Source organism: Hyaena hyaena, unplaced genomic scaffold, assembly GCF_003009895.1.
Source record: "Hyaena hyaena isolate Hyena2069 unplaced genomic scaffold, ASM300989v1 scaffold_88, whole genome shotgun sequence".
Classification (NCBI taxonomy): domain Eukaryota; kingdom Metazoa; phylum Chordata; class Mammalia; order Carnivora; family Hyaenidae; genus Hyaena; species Hyaena hyaena.
The window spans coordinates 183688-207486 of NW_024080720.1; the positions used below are offsets into that span (position 1 = coordinate 183688).

General features: G+C 38.5%; 1 protein-coding gene across 1 annotated transcript in view; it reads left to right on the plus strand.

Annotated features, from left to right (window-relative positions):
* Positions 1 to 2071: 2071 nt before the first annotated feature.
* The window catches only part of LOC120233298 (ATP-binding cassette sub-family A member 3-like), a 127702-nt gene continuing 105974 nt past the window's right edge, over positions 2072 to 23799 (plus strand). The window contains exons 1-6 of the mRNA XM_039234460.1: positions 2072 to 2171; positions 8318 to 8386; positions 8751 to 9015; positions 13543 to 13670; positions 15784 to 15931; positions 21721 to 21980. Coding sequence (XP_039090391.1) covers positions 8327 to 8386; positions 8751 to 9015; positions 13543 to 13670; positions 15784 to 15931; positions 21721 to 21980 — 861 coding nt within the window. The 5' untranslated portion in view covers positions 2072 to 2171; positions 8318 to 8326. The remainder of the gene's footprint in view (positions 2172 to 8317; positions 8387 to 8750; positions 9016 to 13542; positions 13671 to 15783; positions 15932 to 21720; positions 21981 to 23799) is intronic.

A 23799-nucleotide genomic window follows, 5' to 3' on the forward strand; every position in this document is an offset into this window, starting at 1 on the left:
GTTGGTTGTAATAAGTCCATTTTCATTCATAATTTTGTCTATTTGGGTGCTCTCTCTTTTCTTTTGGATAAGCCTGGCTAGAGGTTTGTCAATTTTGTTTACTTTTTCAAAAAACCAACTCTTGGTTTCATTGATCTGTTCAATTGTTTCTTTGGTCTCTATGTTGTTTATTTCTGCTCTAATTTTTACTATTTCTCTTCTTCTACTGGGTTTAGGGCATTCTTGTTGCTCTGCCTCTAGTTCCTTTAGGTGAGCTGTTAGATTTTGGACTTGCGCTTTTTCTAATCTCTTGAAATAGGCCTGGAGGGCAATGTACTTTCCTCTTAGCACTGCCTTTGCCGCATTAAGTTGGGTTGTTTTCAAAATTCAAACCAAGATTCTACATTTGTCTACATTTGTAAAAGAATCTTTGCATCAAGGACATTTAGAGTCCAAGAAAGGAAGCAAAGAATATATAAAAATAGTGCGTTTATTTTCTTACCCTTGCCCAACTCTCTGATTAAAAAGGAATGAAGAACAAATAAGGTGTAGAAGAAAACAGAGTTCTGATTTTTGTTAGGGCACATGGAGTCCAAGAGAGAGAGAGAGAGAGAAATCTAATCAATCTCTAGATTCATGGGCAGATGAGCAGACAGGAAGGAAGGACAATTCTCTTGAAATTAAAAGATGGAAAGAGTTAATGAAGCTGCTCTATTTTGGGGTTTTTTGGGGTAAAGGTTTTTATATCATCAATTGGATATTGTGAATAATAAAGTGATATCCAGAAGCTGTTCTGTTTTTAGCTGTAAAATAACTGTGGGTTCCACCCAATATCACCCATAGATCTCTGACATGTGATTTCAGTTATTGCAAAAATTTGTTTCCCCAGGCTGGCCATCTTTAAAAATGGAGAGGAAACTCATTTTATTAAGCTCTTAGTTGCATCTCATCTCCTAGTTGGCTTTATTAATGATCCTTTTTTTAAAAAGTTCCTTGGGGCACCTGGGTGGCTCAGTCGGTTAAGCGTCCAACTTGGGCTCAGGTCATGATCTCACGGTTCGTGGGTTCGAGCCTCGTGTCGGGCTCTGTGCTGACAGCTAGCTCAGAGCCTGGAGCCTGCTTCAGATTCTGTGTCTCCCTATCTCTCTGACCCTCCCCTGCTCACGCTGACTCTCTCTCAGAAATAAATAAAAAACATTTAAAAAAATTCCTTTAGTCAGGTTGTCTTTGTCACTGTACCTCCCTATTTCCCAACCCACTATTAATCTTCCAGCAATAAACATACAAAAAATTGTGTCAATTCCTCTACTAAGCGCTTTGCAGGCATTGCATCATTTAATCCTACTGTAAAACTCTGGACTAGGTAGTGCTGCTATTATCCTCATTGTACCTGGAGCCTCAGAGGGGTTAAGGGATTTACCCAGGGTCACCCAGCAAACAAGCAGGAACACCCTCAGTGTCCCCATTAGGAGCCAGGAAACCACAAGCAATCTGAACAAGGAATGTTAAAAGAATTATTAACTAAAAAAAAAAAAGAATTATTAACTATAATAGAGGTATAGATATAAGGACGTACACAGAGAATTGTCAAGAATGGACTATGGCTGAAGAAAATACCCAAGAAGAAACAAATTTGGTAGAGGACCCCTCCCCCAGGCTGTGATTCAGATCTTGGAGAAGGTGAACTTGGAGTTCACTTCATAGTGAAGAAGTTCCTTGGCCCTGGGTCAAGGCCGTTTCATACCTGCTGAGCAAGCAGGCAATATCCATATGGTATAGGCTGTCTAGGCTGGTCAACAGAGAACTGTGGCCGGATCTAGCAAGCAGGAAGCTCTTTTCTGTGGTTGTTGGCAGGCTGGTGCTAGGCAAGGGCACCGGCCTGAGTCACCGAGAATCCACGGTTAATGGGGGTCGGGGAAGGTATAGGGTGAATGCCTAGAAATGTCCTCCACGCCTGCTGCTGGCGGCAAGGTAAGAGCAAGAATCAATAGAAAACACCTGAACCTGGAGCAGCACTTTGGTCCTGCAGCGTCCCGCCAGCACCCTCTCCTGACCAAGCTTAACCTGACAGTTCAAGAACCCAGTTGCATTTGCTGCCTAGAGGCAAGAACCTGGTCCCTGGTGGGGTAGGTAGAGATTTGCCTCTGGCAGAATTCAGAACCTGGCCTTCCAACCATTAAACTACACTGGAGGTGGGTACTGGGGCGGAGTCCGCTGAGAGAGAGAAGCAACCACTGACGAATCTGGGGAGAAGAGAGGTCGGGCTGTGGGTTCCACTGAGTGGCTGGCGAGTCCGGGTAGCGCGCGGAGAGGACGCACTGGGGGTCTCAACGCGCTGAGCGCCCACGTGCGGAAGCGCAGGCGGCCCATGCTGGGGAGCGTGACTTGAGGACGCCGGGGGCCACTCGCGGAGCAGTGGGTGGCGAGCCCCGTGCCTGCACCTCTGCAAGCTCTCTGCTGACGCCCACAGGCCCTGGAGGGCGGCCACTGAATCTCCTCCAACTTCCTGCCACCAGCTACCGGCCCACTGAGGGTGACCATGACACTTGAGGGAGAGGGGAGCCCGCGAGACGTGGAGGGTGGGGGGGTCGTCCAGTGGGGTCTAGAGGTGAAGAGCTTGGGAGCAAGCGAACGGCCCCGAGGTAGGGCCCTCAGGGTCTGGGGAACCTCCGGTGGAGGGTTCGGTGCGGGCAGGGAGGTGCATGCGGGCTAGGTGGCGAAAATGGACCGCGCCGGGGCTGCTGGGAGGAAGCGGCAGGCTGCGGTCCGGCCGCGCGCGCGCATGCGCAAGGAAGGGTCCGAGGCGACTGACCTCGCGCGGCGGCCAGGCAGCTGGGCGGTTAGCGAAGGCGTTGGGAGGAGGCGCTGCGCCCGGGGCCCCGCGTCCCTCAGCAGCAGAGGCGCAGGTGTGGCAGTGGTGGTTTCGAGGCCCGAGCGGTGAGTGTGGGACCTCCCTGCCCTGGAGTCTTTTCCCGAGATTACCCCGGGGAAGCGGAAGGTGGGCCCTGGACTTGCCCTGAGGCCGACCGCACTCTGAGTGCGGAGCCAGAAAGTGTGAACCCCCCCGACACTACCCAAAACCCCGCATACACTGGAACCCTCCACAACCCTCTCTGCCCCACTCCAAGCCCACTTATATGTAATATAATAATATTCCTTGTACCTCACTGTCTAATGTCATGGGCCGCCACACCCAGTGTTGCGCCTCCATCCTATATTTTGCATGTCTGGCACTGGACCTCACTCCCTTCCTTTTCCTCTCCAAGTGGCCCTACTCTGGGGGAATGCATCCCAGACTTCCCAAGGAGGAGAAGTTGCCCTCCCGCTCAAATATACCAAAACAAGCCCATGATAAGAGACACCTCTTTGGATTCCAAGACACACAGAGAAGCTAACCAGAACACATTAAACAAAATTTTACTTTGGTTGCACTAAGTATTTGAAAGCCAGGGCTCTGGAGGCACATGTTTTAGGTCTCGGGCCGGGGAGTCCAGAACGGACTTGCTGTGTGACTGTCCCAGTCAGCTGGGACTGCTGTAACAGACTGCTGTGGGCTGGGTGACTTAAAGACCCACATTTATTTCTCACAGCTCTGGAGACTGGGAAGTCTCAGATCAGAGACTTGGAGATGCAGTGTGTGCTGAGAGCCTGATTTCTGATGCATAGACAGGCATCTTGTCACTGTGTCTGTCCCTCACATGGCAGAGGGAGCAGGGGAGCTCTCTGGGGAGCCTGTGTTATAAGGGCACTAATCCGGTTCATGGGGGCTCCATCCCAATGTCCCTCATCCTGATACCATCACAAAGGGGTTTGGATTTCAACATAAGAATTTGGGGAGGAGGGGAGGACCCAAACAATCAGATTAGAGCAGTGACCTAAGGTAAACTTTGATTTCCCGAAGCCTCGGTTTCCTTGTCTGAAAGAGCCTGGATACTCTGTGTACCCATCTTGGAGGGTGATTAGACTATTTCAACTGATAGAACACAGTAAATATTCAATAAATTGAGAAAAGGAGTATGGAAGTTAAGTGCTGCATGCAGGAAGCTCAAGTTGTCTTAGTTTTCTTCCGTCAAAGCAGAAACTGTACTGGACGAAGTGAAATGGGCAAGGAAGACTTTATGTGAGGCTATCGGAACAGGAAAGAGAGGCCAGAACTCAGTCTGAGCTCAACTCTGCTGAAACAAAGGGTGGGAAGGTGTTTGTGGACTGGGGAGAGACAGTGGGAAAGTTGGAGAGAAGGTTGACCAGTAGAACACGCTGAGTAACTTCCAGAGTTTGCTCATGTGGTTCTCTGATGAGGCCATCTGTGTTTGCTGATTGGTGCGTGTTGGGAGCTAGCTCCTCCCCTTGCACCGAGACTGGGAGTAGGGGTGCTATCCTCCTTGAGGATTAGGTTTCAAAGGATGTCTCAGGTCGTTCAGAAAGACAGTTTGGGGTTGTAAAGCAGGAAAGAGGCTTGTAAAAAGGGTTACCTGTATTTTAAACAAGAAGGATGTATAATTACAAGTTGTCTAAAGCATATGCTCAAAGAAAAGGGTGGTCTGGACCTCGAGCCAGGAAGAGCCTTTCTAAAGTTTGGTCCAACTCAGAGTAACAGTCAGCCCCTCTTGGTCACCTCACTGTATGCAAAGTAGGTATAAGATTTTAAAGGAATGAAACCTCTGGGTTTTTAATTAATTAATTACATATTTATAGTAGCCTTATTCTTTTTTAAAGATTTATTTCAAGTTAGCATACAGTGTAGTGTTGATTTACAGGTTCAGGAGAGAACCTAGTAATGCGTCATTTATATGGCACCTAGTGCTTGTGTGATTGCCCTCCTTAATGCCCATCACCCATTTAGGCCATTGCCCCACCAACTTCCTCTTGAGGAGCCGTAAGTTTATTCTATTTAAGAAAGTCTTATGATTTGCCTTCCTTTCTGGTTTTATTTGATTTTTCCTCCCTTTCCCTATGTTTACATGCTTTTTTTCTTAAATTCCACATATGAGTTGAATAATTTGTCTTTCTCTGACTGACTTAGTTTGCTTAGCATAGTACACTCTAGGTCCCTCCACAGTGAAAATGGCAAATTTCATTTTTTTGACTGCCAACTAATATTCCAGTGTGTGTGTGTGTGTGTGTGTGTGTGTGTGCGCGCGTGCGCATGCGTGCGTGTGTGTCCCTCTGTGTATACACATACCACATCTTCTTTATCCATTCATTTGGGCTCCCTCCGTATTTTAGCTGTTGTTGACAGTGCTGCTATAAACATTGGGGTACATGTGCCCTTCAAATCAGAATTTTTCTATCTTTTGGTAGATACCTACTAGTGCAATTGTTGGGTCATAGAGTAGTTATGTTTTAAGTTTTTGAGGCACCTCCATGCTGTTTTCCAGAGTCCTGCACAGTTTGTATTCCCTCCAGCAGTGTAAGAGGGTTCTTTTTCTCCACATCCTTGCCAGCATCTGTTGTTTTCTCGAGTTGTTAAATTTAGCCATTCTAACAAGTATAAGGTAGTATCTCATTTGTATTTCTCTAATGATGAGTGATGTTGAGCATCTTTTCATGTGTCTGTTAGCCATCTGGATGTCTTTGGAAAAGTGTTATACATGTCTTCTGCCCATTTCCTCACTGCATTTTTTTTTTGGATGTTGAGTTTGATAAGTTTGTAGATTTTTGATACTTTGATAGATCTTCTTTTGCAAATATCTTCTCTCATTTTGAAAGTTGCCTTTTAATTTTGTTGATTGTTTCCTTCACTGTGCAGCTCTTTATCTTGATGAGGTCCCAGTAGTTCAATTTTACTTCTATTTCCCTTGCCTCCAGAGATATGTCAAGTAAGAAGTTGCTGTGGTCGAGGTCAAAGATACTGCTGCTTGTTTTCTCCTGTAGGATTTTGATGGTTTCCTGTGTCACGTTTAGGTTTTCAAACCATTTTGAATTTATTTTTATGTATGGTGTATGAAAGTGGTCCAGTTTCATTCTCCTGCATGTTGCTGTCTAGTTCTGCTAGCACCATTTGCTAAACAGACTGTCTTTTTTCCATCAGGTACTTTATCCTACTTTATTGAAGATTAGTTGGCCATACGTTTATGGGTCCATTTTTGGATTCACTATTCTGTTCCTTTGGTCTATGTGCCTGTTATTATGCCCACACCATACTGCCTTGATGATCACAGTGTTGTAATACAGGCTGAAGTCCAGGATTGTGATGCCTCCAGCTTTTTCAACATTACCTTGGTTATCCAGGGTCTTTTGTGGTTCCATACAAATTTTTTGGTTGGTTGTTCTAGCTTAAATGTCCTTTTAAGCATATTTGCCACTTTAAAAATTTGTTGTATCTTTATTATTGGCTTATAGCAATGCTTATATATTCTGGACATATCCTTTGTTAGATAAATGTATTAGAAATATTTTCTCCCCTTTTGTGGCTTCCTTTCTTATTTTCACGATGGTATTCTTTGATGAGCAAAAATTTTTGGATTTTGATGAAGTTCTTTTTTATGGCTTGTAGTTTTTTCATTTACTTTAAGAAATCTCTGTATATACAAGGTCACAAAGATATTCTCCTATCTATTTTCTACTAGTTTTATAGGTTAGCTTTATAGGTCTAGAACCACTTCTTCCTCCATCCATTGAGATCCTAACCTAATGCCCTTTTGTGGAATTTCTAAACCTTCTATGTTTTTTGCCTTGAAAATGGTACGCGTACTTATTTTAAATTTTCCTCCCAGTAATTCCACCCCAGATATAAGGAGTGCCAGATATTATATTCAGAAAGATTGTTTGGAGAAATAACTGAGTCTCCAGGATAGTATTATTTTTTTCCAGAGAGAATTTATTATTTTTTTATGCCAGACACCATAGGTATTTGCAATATGAGATACCTTCATCTGGTATCAAGGATTGAAATTATTTGAAATTGGACCCCAGTCCCTGGGAAGGCCAGTCTCCTTCACGTTCATCCTTATTTATAAGGTGAGGTCCTAAAATAATGTCTCCCATTCCTGGCCCTGAATTGTAGCTCTCTCACTCTCTCTCTGGTAGCTGCAAGAATTTAAGTCAAGTGTTCAAGATCACACAGTAAGTGGTAGAGCTGGGAACTGACCTAGTCTGATTTCAGATCCCGGTTATTAATAGCCTATTAATAAAAAAAGAACAAATAAAAACCTTTGTTATGTTTTCCATTATATACCTAAGTGACATAACATGTCACTTAATGTTCAGCAAATAGTCATTAAATATAAGAATGAATCTGCTCCTATTAGCAATGTTGTTAATGGAGGAGCTACTTTCTTTTTTTTTTTTTTTTTTTTTTTACAAATAGTTTATTGTCAAATTAGTTTCCACATAACACCCAGTGCTCATCCCCACAAGTGTCCTCCTCCATGCCCATCCCTCCTCCCCCCCACATCCATCAGTCCTCAGTTTTTGTCAGCATTCAAGAGTCTCTCATGGTTTGCCTCTCTCGCTTTCCCCCACCATTTCCACCCTTCTTCTCCCCCTTGGTCCTCCGTCAAGTTCCTCCTAATCCTCCTATACGTGCAAACATATGATATTTGTCCTTCTCTGCCTGACTTATTTCGCTCAGCATAACACCCTCAAGGTCCATCCATGTTGCTACACATGGCCAGATTTCATTGTTTCTCATTGCCATGTAGTATCCCATGGTATAGATAAACTACATCTTCTTGATCCATTCATCTGTTGATGGACACTTAGGCTCTTTCCATGTTTTAGCTATTGTGGAGAGTGCTGCTATGAACATTGGGGTACATGTGCTCCTATGCATCAGCATTTCTGTATCCCTTGGGTAAATTCCTAGCAGTGCTATTGCTGGGTCCTAGGGGAGTTCTATTGTTAGTTTCCTGAGGAACCTCCACACTGTTTTCCAGAGGGGCTGTACCAGTTTACATTCCCACCAACAGTGTAGGAGGGTGCCCGTTTCTCCACATCCTCGCCAGCATCTAGAGTTCTCTGATTTGGAGGAGGTACTTTCAATCTTGCTAATTGTTGAGTGGCATTTTGGGCTTATCGTTGTGATGTGATTTTACATACCATTTTGTCTTTTTGCTGATGGTGATGATTTATTTTCTTTTGTACTATTTCTTAATAATAATTGGAAAAGGTACTGGTCAAATTTACCTGAAAACTTGCATTAGTAACTTACTGATCTTTGTTTTGTGCTTGAGGTTTTATACAGATTAGAAACTTGGTAGGTACTGAATAGGGATGTAGGGATAAACAGCTTCTCTAATATTTTCAAGTGCTTGTTGTTTCTTGTTATCATCCTTTAAGCTTGAGTAGAACATTAAACAATTCAAATTTAAGTAAAAATCTTTACTCCCTCCTTTAGAGTTGAAGAATGGATTTCTCATGGTTTCACCAATTTATGGCTCTTCTGTGGAAGAATTTTATTTTAAAGGTACGTTGATCTATCATCTATAGGATTTTTGCAACAGCTAAGAAACTACAATGGGAAAATTCTTACAGCCTGTTCACTGTATTTAAATTTATACTGTTATATTTTTCTCAGTCTTAGGGCTGGAAGTATATCTTCCAAATATGAAGAGTCCTCACAAAGTGAAATAATAGCAGAATGACATGTAGAAAGGAGAGAACAGATGGTCCAGGAAACTACTGCTATTATAGAGTGAAGCTGTTCTTCTTTGCCATCTATATATTTTCTTTTAAGAAGAAGTATCTTTTAATAAAAAAGAATTAGGCATTTGCAATGCTAATGGACTTGCAGGACAATTAACATAATCTTTTTTTTTTCCATCTCCTAGAGGCGGCGATTGGTGGCATTATCTGTGGAATTCATCCTAACGTTACTATTTGCTGGTACACTTCTGTTAACACGCAAGATTTTGACTATAAAGATGTATGGGCCTTTCAATTACTCTCTTCAGCCTATTTATGAGTTACCTAAATTTCTTGGAATGCCCATCATTTTTCCTGGTCCATGGGAACTGGCTTTCGTGCCTTCCAAAAGTGTTGTGGTGAAGAGTATTGTTGACTGCGTGAAAAGGGATTTACACTATAATTTCACAGGTTAGAAATTAAAGATATTTTGAAAAAATATATTATTAAACTGGGTTTCAGTAGAGACACATATGTAACCTTTTAACAAGTCATTGTTCTCCCAAGTAAAGCATTTTAGGATATATCCTCATAACCAGAGAGTACCCTCCTGGATATAATATTACAGACTTTGTTAAACTTGAGAGTTAAATTCATAAAAAATATATTCTCCTAGAGCCCAAAACAGATAGTAATATTTAAAAATTAGATGATCAGTTTATATTATTTTGGATCATTATCCAATTCTGTGATACTAAGTCTTCCTGATTTCTGGTTGTGCTTCTTAAACCTGGGTAAGTATAACCTTGGAGGTATATGATGTGCACCAAAAGTACACACAAGCACAGCATAAGCATGAGCCCTCATTCTGGATGTGTGCCCTGTGGTCAGTTATTTCAAACATTGTTCATATAAAAATGTTGTGCATGCCATATATAAATGCTTTAGAGAAGACTTAAGTTTCACAGGATTATCTTAAAAGCCCCCCACTAAGCTTACCTTCACCTTCTCACCTCAATTTCTTTCCTTTTCTCCCAGAAAGAAACACTGTCAAAAGTTTGGTGAGCATACCTCTAGTGCCCCTTCCTTTACATACATACATTTATTCACTTGTATATTTTTTCAACTGTTTTTTTGGCTCTCAAGGGATTTGAGGGAACTTGAGACTAGATGCCATCTCAAAATTTATCTTATTTAAAAAATTATTGAAGCAGAAGAATGCAAAACCTCTGATAATTTTTGAAGTATATAGTACAAATATCCCAATAAACATAGTCTCTTAGAGGCTTCTTTGGGTTACCCAGAATATTTCTTAATTTCCACTCTGATTTCATCTTTGATGCATGGGATTCTTAGAAATGTATTACTTTACTTACAAATATTTAGAAATTGTTCTCTTTCTGGTTTTTTCCCATTTCTATTTTAATTTCCTTGAATCAGAATATTTTATGATTTCAGTTCTTTGAAATGTTGAGAATTGTTTATGCCCATTTTATGGTGCATTTAGAAAAATATACCATGTACATTTGGAAAGACTGTGTGTTTTGTAGGTTTTGCTTGTCGTGTGTTATAAGTGCTATCCAGTTGAAGTTGCCAAGTTGGTTAATCATAATGCTTTTCAAATATGTATTCTTACTGTTTCTTGGTTGCTTATTCTATCAGTTATTGACAGATATTACATTTCCAGCTAGGTGTTGTTAGTATGAAATAGGTGTTTTATATATAAATATAGATATAAAACATCTCCTTTAACATTATATGTAATGTTAAAATTTCTTTTTGCTTATATGTTTTGAAACTATTAGCTCATGTGATCTTTCTGTTGAATTGTTTTAAAAGTATTTCTCTGTTCTGGAATTTCCACTTGTCCTGTTTTTAATAGATTTCAGGTATCCAGAAGAGTATTCTATCTTTTTAAACTGTATTAACCATAGCTACTCTAAAGTCCCAACCAGAAAGGTCTGGTATCTAGGTTACTTGTATATATTTTTCTCTCTTTAAGTCATTCAGTTCTGGCATATTTTGTATATTTTTATAAGGCATATTTTGTATATTTTTATTAAATGACAATTATTGTGGATAAAAAACATCCGAAGCTCCTGAGGGTTAACTTTTCTTCTGGATGGTTGTTAGAATACTAACAGAGCAACTTATTTCCATCAAAAGTCTGGTTTTGGGCTTCATAAGGGCTGCTCTGTTTCAGTTTTGTCTTTACTCTTGCAGTGTATCCTGTATCCTAGGGCCTGGCTCTTCTAGGGTGTCAGCTTGAAGACTGGAGTATTTATGAAGGCTCCTCTACCTTTGTGAGGGTTGGACTCTAATATTCTCTGTTTCATCAGCACTGTGTACCTGATTAAATTCCTGCTCAGCATTTTAGCCTGTCACCTGCTGTTACCATCTTGGTTTCATAGAGTCTTAGCCTGTGCATTCTCAGTTAAGGAGTTGGCTGGTGACTTCAAGGGAATTTACAAGCTTATTTTCACTTCTATGCTGTTCTCCTCTCTTTGCAAATTTACCTGTCAAGTTCCAGCCATTTTGGCAGCCTGACCTCTCATCTCTTTTCTTCAGCTCAGTAAGTCTACAGTTTTCTGCAAATGCTTTCAGGGAAAGTACCAGGGTGTATATGGCACTCACCCTATGCATTTCCCTTTTTCAAGGTTTATAAGTTCATAATTATTCATTGCAGCATTATTTACTGCAATTAACCAAGGTACAGAAGCAACCAATGTGTTCATCAACAGATCAATGCATAAGAAAAATGTGGTTACTCCGCCAGGAAGAAGAAGGAGATCCTGTCATTTGTAACAATATGTATTATGCTAGGAGAACATTATGCTAAGTGAAATAAGTCAGACACAGAAAGACAAATACTGTATAATCTCACTTATATGTGTTATCTAAAAATACTGAGCTCACAGAGCAGAGAGTAGAATCAAGGTTTCTGGACCTGGGGGCAGGAATGGGGGAAATGGGGAGATGTTGGTCAGGGCTTAAAAACTTTCAGTTATAAAGATGAGTAAGTCTTGGCAACCTGATGTACATGGTGACTATAGTTAATAACACTATATAGTGTGTATGAAATTTATTCAGAGAGTAGATCTTGTAGTATTCTCATGAAAGAGGGTGGTAACTACATAAGATGATAGATGTGTTAATTTACCTGATTTTTGTAATTTTTTTCACAATGTATATATATATATATACTAAAGCATAATATTATACCTTAAAATCACATTATATGACCTACATATATACATATATATTTGTCAGTTATACTTCAATCACTCTGGGCAGAAAACTTTTAAAGTAAGCAGTAACTGTGTGGTAATGGAATGGTAGAAGTATTAATTAGCTTGATTGTGGCAATCATTTCATAGTGTATACATATATCACATCATTATGGTTTAGAGCTTAAATACACACAACTTTTATGTGTCATGTACTTCAATAAAGCTGGGGGACAAGATAAAGCCACCGCAGATAATAAATGAAAATAAATAAATAAATGATAAATAAATTTCCCTCTAGTTCTATTTTGAGAAATCTATGCAAACACACGTTTTAGCCTTATTAGAAAGTAAAAAAATCTCTCACTTTTGGGGTGCATGTGTGGCTCAGTAGGTTCACCACTGACTTCAGCTCAGGTCATGATCTAATAATTTGTGATTTCAAGCCCAATGTGGGGCTCTGTGCTGACAGCTCAGAGCATGAAACCTGCTTCAGATTCTGTCTGTCTGTCTGTCTCTCTCTCTAAAAAATAAACATTAAAATAATCTCTCACTATCTCCCTTTATCTCTCTCAGTCTCTTTCACATACTCCTGTTTGAGCAGGTTAGCACCTTTCTTGAAGCCCGGATAAATTAATGACAACAGACTGAGAGGCTGGTGGATCCTTCCTCAGCCCCTGGCCACCATTGCCAGGCAGTTACAAAGAATTGTAGCTATTCCCACAACCATTCTGTGGTTAAGTCAGATGAGGAGGTTCCCTGGGACATAAAGAATGCATGGGTGAGGTGGATGACAGTTTCAGGTGCAGAGGCAGAGGCTACATGCCCCAAAGTGTACCTGGCCACTTCACTTTGTTCACATGTACTTTCAAGATCATATTCTGTTTCTAGCTGTGTTCCTGTTTTGGTTTTGTTTTGTTTTGTTTAACTTTGTGGACTTTGTTTTCCCAGCTTTGATCATTTAAAGTCTCTGAGGACTTTGTTTCATCCTGCTCCTGGTCACCTTGTGTGGGCGCATACCTGATTCCAGTCCCTGAGATCCTGCTTCCAGCTTTGGAATTTATATCCCAGCTGTGCCCACCTTGAGAAAAGTGTGCACACATGACATTTCCTCCAATATTAAAATTGTGAAGTTGTTTCATTCTTCAACTTCTGAATAGTTTTTATTCAGATATTAGAGATTCCCATCTTATAGGACTTTGAATAGATTGCATGGATCAATTTTGTTACTTCCTTCTAAGATGAAAATTTCAAAAACACTTTTGGAAGTATCCCTCTTCCTTATTTCAATATGTATTTATTATAATGATTAAATATATTTTAAACTTCTGGTAAAATTTTTAAAACTCCTAAAGCTTTTCATGCATTCCTAATATCCATTAGTTTGCTATGCCTATGTTCGAAAAAAATGTTTTAAATTTACTTTCTAAAAAATATTTATTTTTGAAAGGGAGAGAGACAGAGCACAAGTCGAGGAGGGAGAGAGAAAGAGAGGGAGACACAGAATCTGAAGCAGGCTCCAGGCTCTGAGCTGTCAACACAAAGCCCAATGCAGGGCTCGAAATTACGAACCATGAGATCATGACCTGAGCTGAGATTGGACTCCTAACTGCCTGAGACACCCAAGCACCCCTGAGCAACAGTGTTTTAAAATTTGTATTTTTATAGTCTTTCATCCATGTAAAGCATTTTTCCATCTTATATAGAAAAGGCAGATACATTTGCTTTTATGTGGGCAACTGACACATTAGATTTGTTTTTCTTTCTACAGTTCAAGGCTTTTCTTCAGAACGAGATTTTGAAGAGTATGTTAAAGAAGAGAATAACTCTAAAAAAGTGTTGGTTGCTATTATTTTTGACCATGAATTCCAAAATAGTGATGATCCCTTACCACTTAAGGTAAGAAGGTTTTATTTAGAAACTTCAGAAGTATACTGCAAGTTTCTGAAGTTTAATGAAGTATAGGCATAATTATTTCATTTAAGTGGGGAGACCACAACTTACCCAAGAGCATACTGCTTATACATAGTTGAGTGGAGATTTAAATCCAAATTTAACTAATTTCTGTATATGTGCATTTATTTAGCCAGAGCTTTATGTTGGTGGGGAAATAATTGAATTTACCACATACTAGATTTTCTTCTTATAAATCAGAATCATAGGAGACATTGACCACCAATTTCCCACTGTATCTGATGTGGCAGCTGTCCCCACCTCTGTACATGATGGTGAAATGAATGCAGATTTCACATCTCAAAAGACCTAAGGTGTTAAAGCAAATCAGAATCATAGGAGACATTGACCACCAATTTCCCACTGTATCTGATGTGGCAGCTGTCCCCACCTCTGTACATGATGGTGAAATGAATGCAGATTTCACATCTCAAAAGACCTAAGGTGTTAAAGCAAATCAGAATCATAGGAGACATTGACCACCAATTTCCCACTGTATCTGATGTGGCAGCTGTCCCCACCTCTGTACATGATGGTGAAATGAATGCAGATTTCACATCTCAAAAGACCTAAGGTGTTAAAGCAAATCAGAATCATAGGAGACATTGACCACCAATTTCCCACTGTATCTGATGTGGCAGCTGTCCCCACCTCTGTACATGATGGTGAAATGAATGCAGATTTCACATCTCAAAAGACCTAAGGTGTTAAAGCGGATGCATCTTCACCAGCATGGAATACAGCATGAAAATGTTCCTCTTTCTTTCATTTGAGTCTCATAATTTTTCTTCAAAATCTAAATCTAGAAAACAATGCTAATGTTTAGACAAGTGGAATCAGAATTAGGACATAGGCAGACTCTGAGGAAGATTCTGATAACAACCTCCAAGAAGGAGAGACAAGGACTGTGCTTTGAACTTGGTGTCATGGTGTTGAGGGAAATAACCAAACTATGGTATAGATGTATGCATGAAGCTACAATTCTGCATCTGGTTCTCAGTGTAATGAAAAAGTAAGGAAAACCACTTGGTTGTAAGTACAGTTGGAGGTATGTTTTCATTCAAGTTACTGATATGGTGTAAGCTGGTGTTGATGTACGCTCATCAGTGTATATGAGCCTGGTCAAAATGGTTTTGGTACAGTTTCAAACTTTGCCTATTCTGCTTTACACAATCTCCCCACTGTCCCTGCCACTTGGCTCACTCTTATCCTTAACATTGCTACTGTGACTTGCTGTACAGTGTCTCTCCTAACCACACCCACCTCTTTCTTCCTCCATACTCCCATAAATGCTCCTTACATGTTACTATCACTGAATTTGCTATAAAGTAAATATATACATTGTCTCAACTATAATTTGAGCTTCTTGAGTAATAGGTGCTATGTCTTAATCCTTGAACATGCAATAAGTGTCTGAAGCTTTTGACTCGATAACTGAGTATATTAATATTTACCTAGATTTGTGACATCTGCCTCCCCCTCCTGGTGTTACTGATTTCTCTGGTCTGACCCTTGACTCTAGGTAACTGCTGGACCATTTTGCTGTCTTATTAAGCTACTTAGACCCAGCATGCTTTACCTTGAAGTTTACTTAGTATCTAGAATTAGTATTATCTTTTCATTTAATAATGAAATTATGCAGTATTCCATATTTATGTTTTATCACATTTCTCCTCTGTCCTCATGTGGGATTCTTTATTATGTTACAGTCACTTTTAGGAGCGGAAGGGATTTTCCTTTCAAAACACTTGGCTGACATAAAGGGAAGAGAAATTAGCAACATTTTTTGGTGTGTTTCATTTCAGTTTGCATGCTAGCTGTCTATTTCAGGAAAAAGACATTGGCAGTGGTTTGCAAGTTGCCACCATGTTTGTTTACCACAAACCCACAATAGCCATATGACAAGTCTGTTCCACTGCCTAACGTTCAGAATCCACTTAGTGCTCAACAGTCTGCCTCAGAATCACATACATGCGATTTTTCTTCAACTTCCTTTTGTTTCTCATTCTTGCTTAATTATCTTTTGTTTACAAATATTGTTTCTTTTTGTTCCCTGTAGGTAAAATATTATCTGCGTTTTAGTAGTTTTCAGAGGAACAGGTATGTGGGTTTTGTCCGAACAGAAGGCTGGGAAACAGGTGTTCTCTTTTCAACTTTTCCTTCTTTGGGACCCAGAAGTGAACGTAGTTCACATGGGGGGAGTCCTGGTAAGCAGATCTTTAATCATACTTATTTTTATATCCTCTTTATATAGGCTCTTAAGGTATCACATGTTTGTACCTATATTTCTTCAACCTTGAGATGAAAATTGTTAATTTTTAACTAATTGTGCTGTTGATTTCTTTTCTTTTTTTTTTAATTTAAATTCAAGTTAGTTAACATACAGTGGAGTCTTGGTTTCAGGAGTAGAATCTAGTGATTCATCTCTTATATATGGCACCCAGTGCTCATTCGTAAAGGTGCCCTCCTTAATGCCCATCACCCATTTACCCCATCCCCCCCCATCCACGTCCCTCCAGAAACTCTGTTTGTTCTATTTCAGAGTCTCTTATGGTTTGCCTCCCTCTCTGTTTTTATCTTATTTTTCCTTCCCTTCCCCCATGTTCATCTGTTGTGTTTCTTAAGTTCTACTGGTGATTTCTTTATTTGAAATTTTAAGTGTCCCAAAACCTATATAATTTCTATACATTGAAACAATGTATTTTTATCTTTTCCTGGTCATTGTATATCCTTATTTTTTCATGTAGGTTTACTTGTGAAATTTTGATTTTAATGACTTTAATGTACATGTCCTGGGTACTGACACAGTCTGATCCATTATAACTGTATGCTATTCTGTTCGGTTGCTAAACAGTTTCTAATATAGCTATAGTAATTTAAAATCTATTATACAAACTACCATTAAAACATCTTTAATGTGGGGCTTTGTTTTCATTAACAATAATGCACATTTACCTTGAGGAAATTATTCAACAAGAAAAACAAGCTATAACCAATTTAGCATAATTCATAAAAATTTGAAATAACTGGCATCTTAAATATGTTAGATGAATAACAAAGGTATAAAATTTAATTTGGCTGAACATTGTACAGTCATTAAAAATAGCCATCATTAAATCTTCTGAAAAAGTAGAGTTCAGAACTGAACTTTGAAATGATCACTGTATAAACTACATATTAATCAGCACAAAGCTGGGACAAATTTCTAAACAGGAAAACATTTACTCTGTTAGGTGGTGGGATTGTTTTGCATGTTATTATTTTCTTTAAAACATATTTAAAACTTTTTCCCATCATAAAATTTAACAAAGAATCTTATGTCCTTTCCACCATATATACTGCATTATGAACTTCGCCCAGGATATGACTTTATAAAGGTTAGTTGGAGAATTCTGAGGGTTGCCAGGGATATGCACATACACTGCAGAAGGGAGGCTGCAGAGGCTGATACATCCGAACTGGGGAGCGGTCTGACAGGGGCAGCTGTATTAGTTCATTAGGCTGCTATAACAAAATACATACCACACACTGGGCAGCTTATAAACAACAGAAGTTTCTTGTTCACAGTTCTGGAGGCTATGAAGTTCAAGATCAAGGCTCAGCATGGTCATGTTCTGGTGAGGAACCCCCTTCCCAGTTTCTCACTTGTACCTTCTCACCATGTCCTCAGTTGGTGGAAGGGACTAAGGAGGTCTCTGGAGCCTCTTTTATAAGGCACTAATCCCACTTATGAGGGCTGTACTCTCATGATTAGAACACATCTCACAGATTCCCACTTCCTAATACCATCACCCGTAGGGGTTAGGATTTCAACATATGGATTTGGGAAGACATGAACACTCAGACCATAGTAGTAGCCAAATTAAGAATATGTTCCCGGGTAGAAACTCTAAGAAACTCTTTCTAATGATCCATAGAGAGTTCTTGGCACTGCTGGTTGTAGTGGCAAGGAATAGTAGGCAATCTGTAAGTTAAGTTGAGACCCAGGTCCGGCACAACTCAACCAGACTCTTGGAATTTAAATGATCAACTCTTCCCTCTAGCTGTATGACAAAGGAAGGAGCTAGTGTCTTTAAGAAAACAGAACAAACGATTACACATTTTAATGTCCACTGTTCCTTTAATCACAATTTCTGGCATAAGATCCAAAATTATAGGATATGCAAAGAAGCAGGAAAATGTTACCTAAAATGAAAAGAAAAAAGAGTCATTATAAATAAGCGGACAGTGGGGCACCTGGGTGGCTCAGTACGTTAAGCGTCCAACTTCAGTTCAGGTCATGATCTCACGGTTCATGGGTGTGAGCTCCGCATCAGGCTCTGTGCTGACAGTTCAGAGCCTGGAGCTTGCTTCAGATTCTGTCTCTCTCTCCTCTGCTCTTCCCCGACTCATGCTCTGTCTGTCTCTCAAAAATAAATAAACATAAAAAAGTTAAAAAAAAAAATAAGCAGACAGAGAAGCTAGATATTGGAATTAGTAGACAAGGATTTTAAAATATTTTTGAGTATTTTGATGTCGTGTTGATAGCAACTATTCCCTGATATAATTTGATGAAAAGGGCACTTTGCATCTGTGGTTTCTTTCTCTAAAAGTTTTAATTCTAGTCTATTAGTAAAAAAAAAAAAATCATACAAACCCAAACTGTAGATCATTCTCCAAAATACATGCCCAGTATTCTTGAAAACTCTTAAGGTTTTAAAAAACAAGAAAGGATGATACAGTTTCATAGATCAGAGGAAACTATGGAGACATAACAACTAAATACAATGTAGTATCCTGGATGGGGGTCCTGGAACAGGAAAAAAAATGACATTGAGGAGAAACTAGTGAATCCAGAGTTTGTATAAATTAGAAATTGTATTGTGCCATTGTCAATTTCTTAGTTATGACAGATTTACCATGATAATATAAGATATATTTGGGAAGCTGGATGCAGGGTATATACAATATTTCTCAATCTTTTTTTAATCGTTGCCCTTCCTCTAGAAGGAATCGTTTAGGACATTTTCTCCCTAAGTGTTCTCCTCATGAAATTTTAATACCACAAATACACTACAGATCTGTTCTATGTGCTACAGCCTGACTGAAGTTGTATAACCCTCTGTTGAGAATGCATGGTATATGGGACTGTCCCTATTATTTTTGCAACGTTACTGTAAGACTACATTTTTCCCCAAAACATAGAAGTCTATTTAAAAAAACCTCTCCAAACCAAAGCAGCAATACAAGTGAAGTTTCTGGGGGCACCTGGGCAGCTCACTTAAGCATCTAGCTCTTGATTTTGGCTCAGGTCATGATCTCATGGTGGTGAGATCCATCACTGCTTCGAGCCCTGCTTTGGGCTCTACACTGGGCATGGAGCCTGCTTTCACAGACTCTCACTCTCTCCCTCTGCCCCTTCCCTGTTTGTGCACTTGCATGCATGTATGCTCTCTTCTCCCTCTTACTCAGAAAAAAGAAAAAAAGTTTCTGAATCTGATCAAGTACTTGTGTGAGAAATTCGCTATCTTCCTACTGAAATATTGAACATTTCTCCCCTAATAATCAGGAATCAAATAAAGATGTTTACTTTCATCAGTTCTATTCATCATTATTACTGGAAGTCCTAGCTTATATCAGAAAAAGAAATGAAATAAAAGGAATAGATTTTGGAAAGGAAGGAGTGAAATTATCTTTGTTTGAAGTTGAGAGTCACATATGCAGGAAATTCTAAATCGATCCACAAAAAAAGTACTACATACACTATATTAATTTAGCAAATACCCAAGATAGAAAGCCAGTCTACAAAAATAAATTACAAATCCACACCAAAAACAACAAAACATTTCTGAGAGATAATTTAAATACCTAAACAAATGATAAGATACCTAAATTCATTGGTTGGGTGACTCAAAATTGTTAGGATGTAGAGTCTCCCTAAATTGATCTATGATAGCAATATAGTGACAGTCAAAATCCCAGCAGTCTTTTTTGGAAAAAATTGGCAAGCTTATTCTAAAATTTATAAGGAAATGCAAAGGTTCTAGCTTAGTAAAAAAAAATCATGAAAAAGAATGCCAATGTTAAAGAATATTTAAGACTTACTACAAATCTGTGTAATTAAGACATAACTATATAGGTGTAAGGATGAAGATATACATTAATAAATGGAATGAGGTGTCTGGAAATAGACATTCGATTTTCCACAAAGATGCCAATATAAGTCACTGGGAAAAATGAAATCTTTTGAACAAATTGTGATGGAATAACATGGCATTTATATGGAAAGAATCAATCTTGACACTAACTCATATCTACACAAAGTTAACTAACGAGATGATCATAAACCTAAATGTAAAAGCTAAAATCATAAATCTTCCACAACAAAATTTATGAGAATATCTTCATGAATTTGGGGCTAGCAATGATTCATTGACAGAAAAAGTATTACCATAAAAGGAAAAAAATGGACAAATTGATTTCATTAAAATTAAATACTTCTGCTTATGTGAAAGACACTATTAAAAATAGTAAGGCAAGGAGTGCCTGAGTGGCTCAGTTGGTTAAGTATCCAACTCTTGATTTTTGCTCAATTCATGATCTCACAGTTTGTGAGTTCGAGCCCCTCATTGGGCTCTGCATTCACTGTGCAGAGCCTGCTTCAGATTCTCTGTCTTCCTCTTTCTGTCCCTCCCCTGCTAACACTTACATGCACTCTCTCTCCCTCCCTCCCTCTCTCTCTAAAAATAAAAAAAAAGAACATCAGAAAAATATATAGTAAGGAAAGATCAGAAGGGAGAAAATGTGACACAGGTTTACATTAAAAATTTATAAAGAATTTGTATAGATTAATAGAAAAATCAGTTTTAGATGTCACAGCAATACCACATTTTAATAAAAGTTCTTTAAGTGTTTGCTTATTTTCATACTAAAGTTCTGTGACAGCAAGAAGCTATTTGCATACTACCACAGATCCAAAGACCACACTGAGTATCACTGCCTTAGTGGACATCAGCTCATATAACTCATTGTGAACTTAATTTTTCAAATGTCAAGGGTACTGAATTAAAGTCTGTACCTATGCAGTAATTCTCATTCAGTTGATTGAAATTGAAGAAAGCAGTTCTGTATTTTCACACAATATTTTACTTTCTAGAAACTAGGAATTAGTATCCTTTTATTATTTTTTAATATATGTATTATATATATTAAATGTATAATTTATTATTATATATTATTATTTATAATTTATTATATGTTAAATTTATAATTAATATATATTTGTATATATATATTTCTTGGAGAGAGTGTGTGTGACCAAGCAGGACAGAGGCAGAGAGGGAGAAAGAGAGAGAATCCAAACAGGCTTCACACTGTCATCGTGGAGCCCAACATAAGGCTTGAACCCGCAAACCATGAGATCATGACCTGAGCCTAAATCAGGAGTTGAATGCTTAACTGATTAAGCCACCCAGGCACCCCAAGATCCTTTTAAAAAGAATCTTTTTAAGCCCCACAAATGAATAAACAAAAAGCAGAATCAGACCTATAAATACAGAGAACAAGCTGAGGGTTGCCAGAGGAGGGAAGGATAGGAAAAATGGGTGAAGGAGAATGGGAGATACAGGCTTCCATTTAAGGAGTAAATATTCCATGGGAATAATAAGTCACAATGTAAGGAATATAGTCAATTGTAGTGTAATAGCATTTTATGGTGATAGATGGTATCTGCACTTATGGTGAGCATAGCATAATGTATAAACTTGTGAAATTACTATGGTGTAGACCAGAAACTAATGTAACATTGTATGTCAACCATACTCATATTTTTTTAAATAATAAAAAGTATTATGTATTTGTATGGGGAGCCATAATAGCTGTCTAAGACTATAACAAGGGCCTCTTTACAATAACTAATTTGTTGTTCATCTTTGACATACTTCAGTTACCTTTTATTTTGTTCAGCCCGGCTATTACTTGTTCTGTTGTACTTAGCAATCCTTGTTTTCTCATTTAGGGTACATCACTGAAGGGTTCCTGGTTATGCAGCATGCCGTGGATATTGCCATCATGAAATATCATAACCACAAGGCTACACAAAAGCTATTCCCAGAAGTCACTGTATTTGTTCAGAGATTTCCATATCCAGCATATTCTCATGATTACTTCTTTACCTTTTTGGGTATTTTCCTCCCTTTAGTAATCTTATTTATCTTCTCTATGAATCATCTTACCCTCATTCAAGCTATTGTGTGGGAAAAGGAAAACCGATTGAAGGTAACTCTCCTTTTCTTGTGGTAGATAGAGCTTCTGTAGAAAAAGCTGTGTCTGTAACATAAATTTTTGTGGAGGGTTGGCATATTTCTCAGCACAGTGGATGCTTTTGTTTCAGTAGCAGCCAAAAAGTGAACACTTACTTCTCTTGGCAGCTTTCTAGAATTTTTTTTATTGGAATTCTTGGTTTGGTCTTTAGTTTTAGTTCCATAAGACTACATCACAAGATAATTACAGATAGAATTTAAATGCCAAATGCTCTAAATCTCTTTGGAATAAGGTGAGTTATGAAGAAATAATCAACTGGGCTTGTAGAATTGTCTTGATGAATTTGGATACAATTAAATTGCAAGATTCAATGATTAGTTTTTCTGTTTTCTGATACCTCAATTTTTTTTTTCTAAATGACATAGTTCTCTTTAGAATTTCTGTGTCTTGGTCAGAGAGCATGTTGTGTTATGGCCACAGGCTTTGCAGTTCAAACTTCAGTCATTTAAGCCAATGATTTATATATATGTTATAAAGTGTATATATATACACACATATATGTAAAGTATATAATGTACATAATATAAATAAAATACGTGTATATAAAACAATTTTATATAATATATAAATATATAATATAAATAGGAGGAGGTGACTTATACAACTTACATGTATGTATACACACATACACAAATACATATACATATGATTGATTTATTGCCTAATTTGTTTTAGGAACTCTGATAAATTGTAGATTTAAATCCTGTCTCTGTTATTTATTAATTATGACATAACTTCTCTAGCCTTTTTTCTCAGATATAAATTTAATATAACTAATTTGCAGGGCTGTCATGATAATTAAACTAGATATTATGTGAAAAATCATCACTATCCAGTCACCTGGACCTGCTGTTTTGAGGCTTAACGGAGGAAATGCATGTTGAGTGTTTGATACATTCCCAAGCATGTAGTGAATGCTCAGTAGCTGTCAGATGTGACCATTAACATCAGCCATCTCCATGTCACTTACCTCTTTGTGTGATCTTGAATTATGTCATTTTCTCCCTTTTTTTCTTAGTGGCCATGCCACTTCACAGATCAGTCTCATGTTGTTTCTCAACATCCAGCTCTTCTACCCAGGGCTCTGGTCACACATCTTACCCATCCATCAAATGAATGGCTTTTTTGAAACTTCCTTTATGTTTATGTTTCCTCTGACTGTAATGCTTTCCTCTTTCTTTTCTGGTTGCTGAACACACAGTTAACCTACTTGTGTCAAATTTTGTGCTGCCACCTCCTTGTTGATGATCTCTCTTTAATTCTCAATTATAATTTAAGACTTTTTTCTTTGAGTCCCCAGAACATGATACATAAATGTCAATATTGTGACTTATTTATATTTCTTTTTTTTTAAATTTTCATTGAAGTGTATAACATACATACAGAAATGTGCGCAAATTCTTAGTGTATGTGTTTTAATCCCTTCAGGCTACTGTAACAAAAATATCAAACTGTGTAACTTATAAGCAATAAAAATTTACTTTTCTCATTTCTGGAGCTGAGAAAGTCCAAGTTCAAGGTACCAGCAGATTCAGAATGTCTGATGAGAACCCACTCCATGGTTCATAGATGGCACCTCATCACTGCCTCCTCCTGTGACAGAAGGAATGAGACACTTCTGGGGCACTAATTAAAGGGCACTAATCTAATTCATGAGGGCTTGTCCCTCATCACCTCATTATCTCTCAGTGGCCCCACCTCAAAGTGCTGTTACAATGGGGACTAGGTTCTCAACTCAAGAATTTAGAGGAGACACTGACATTCAAACTATCGT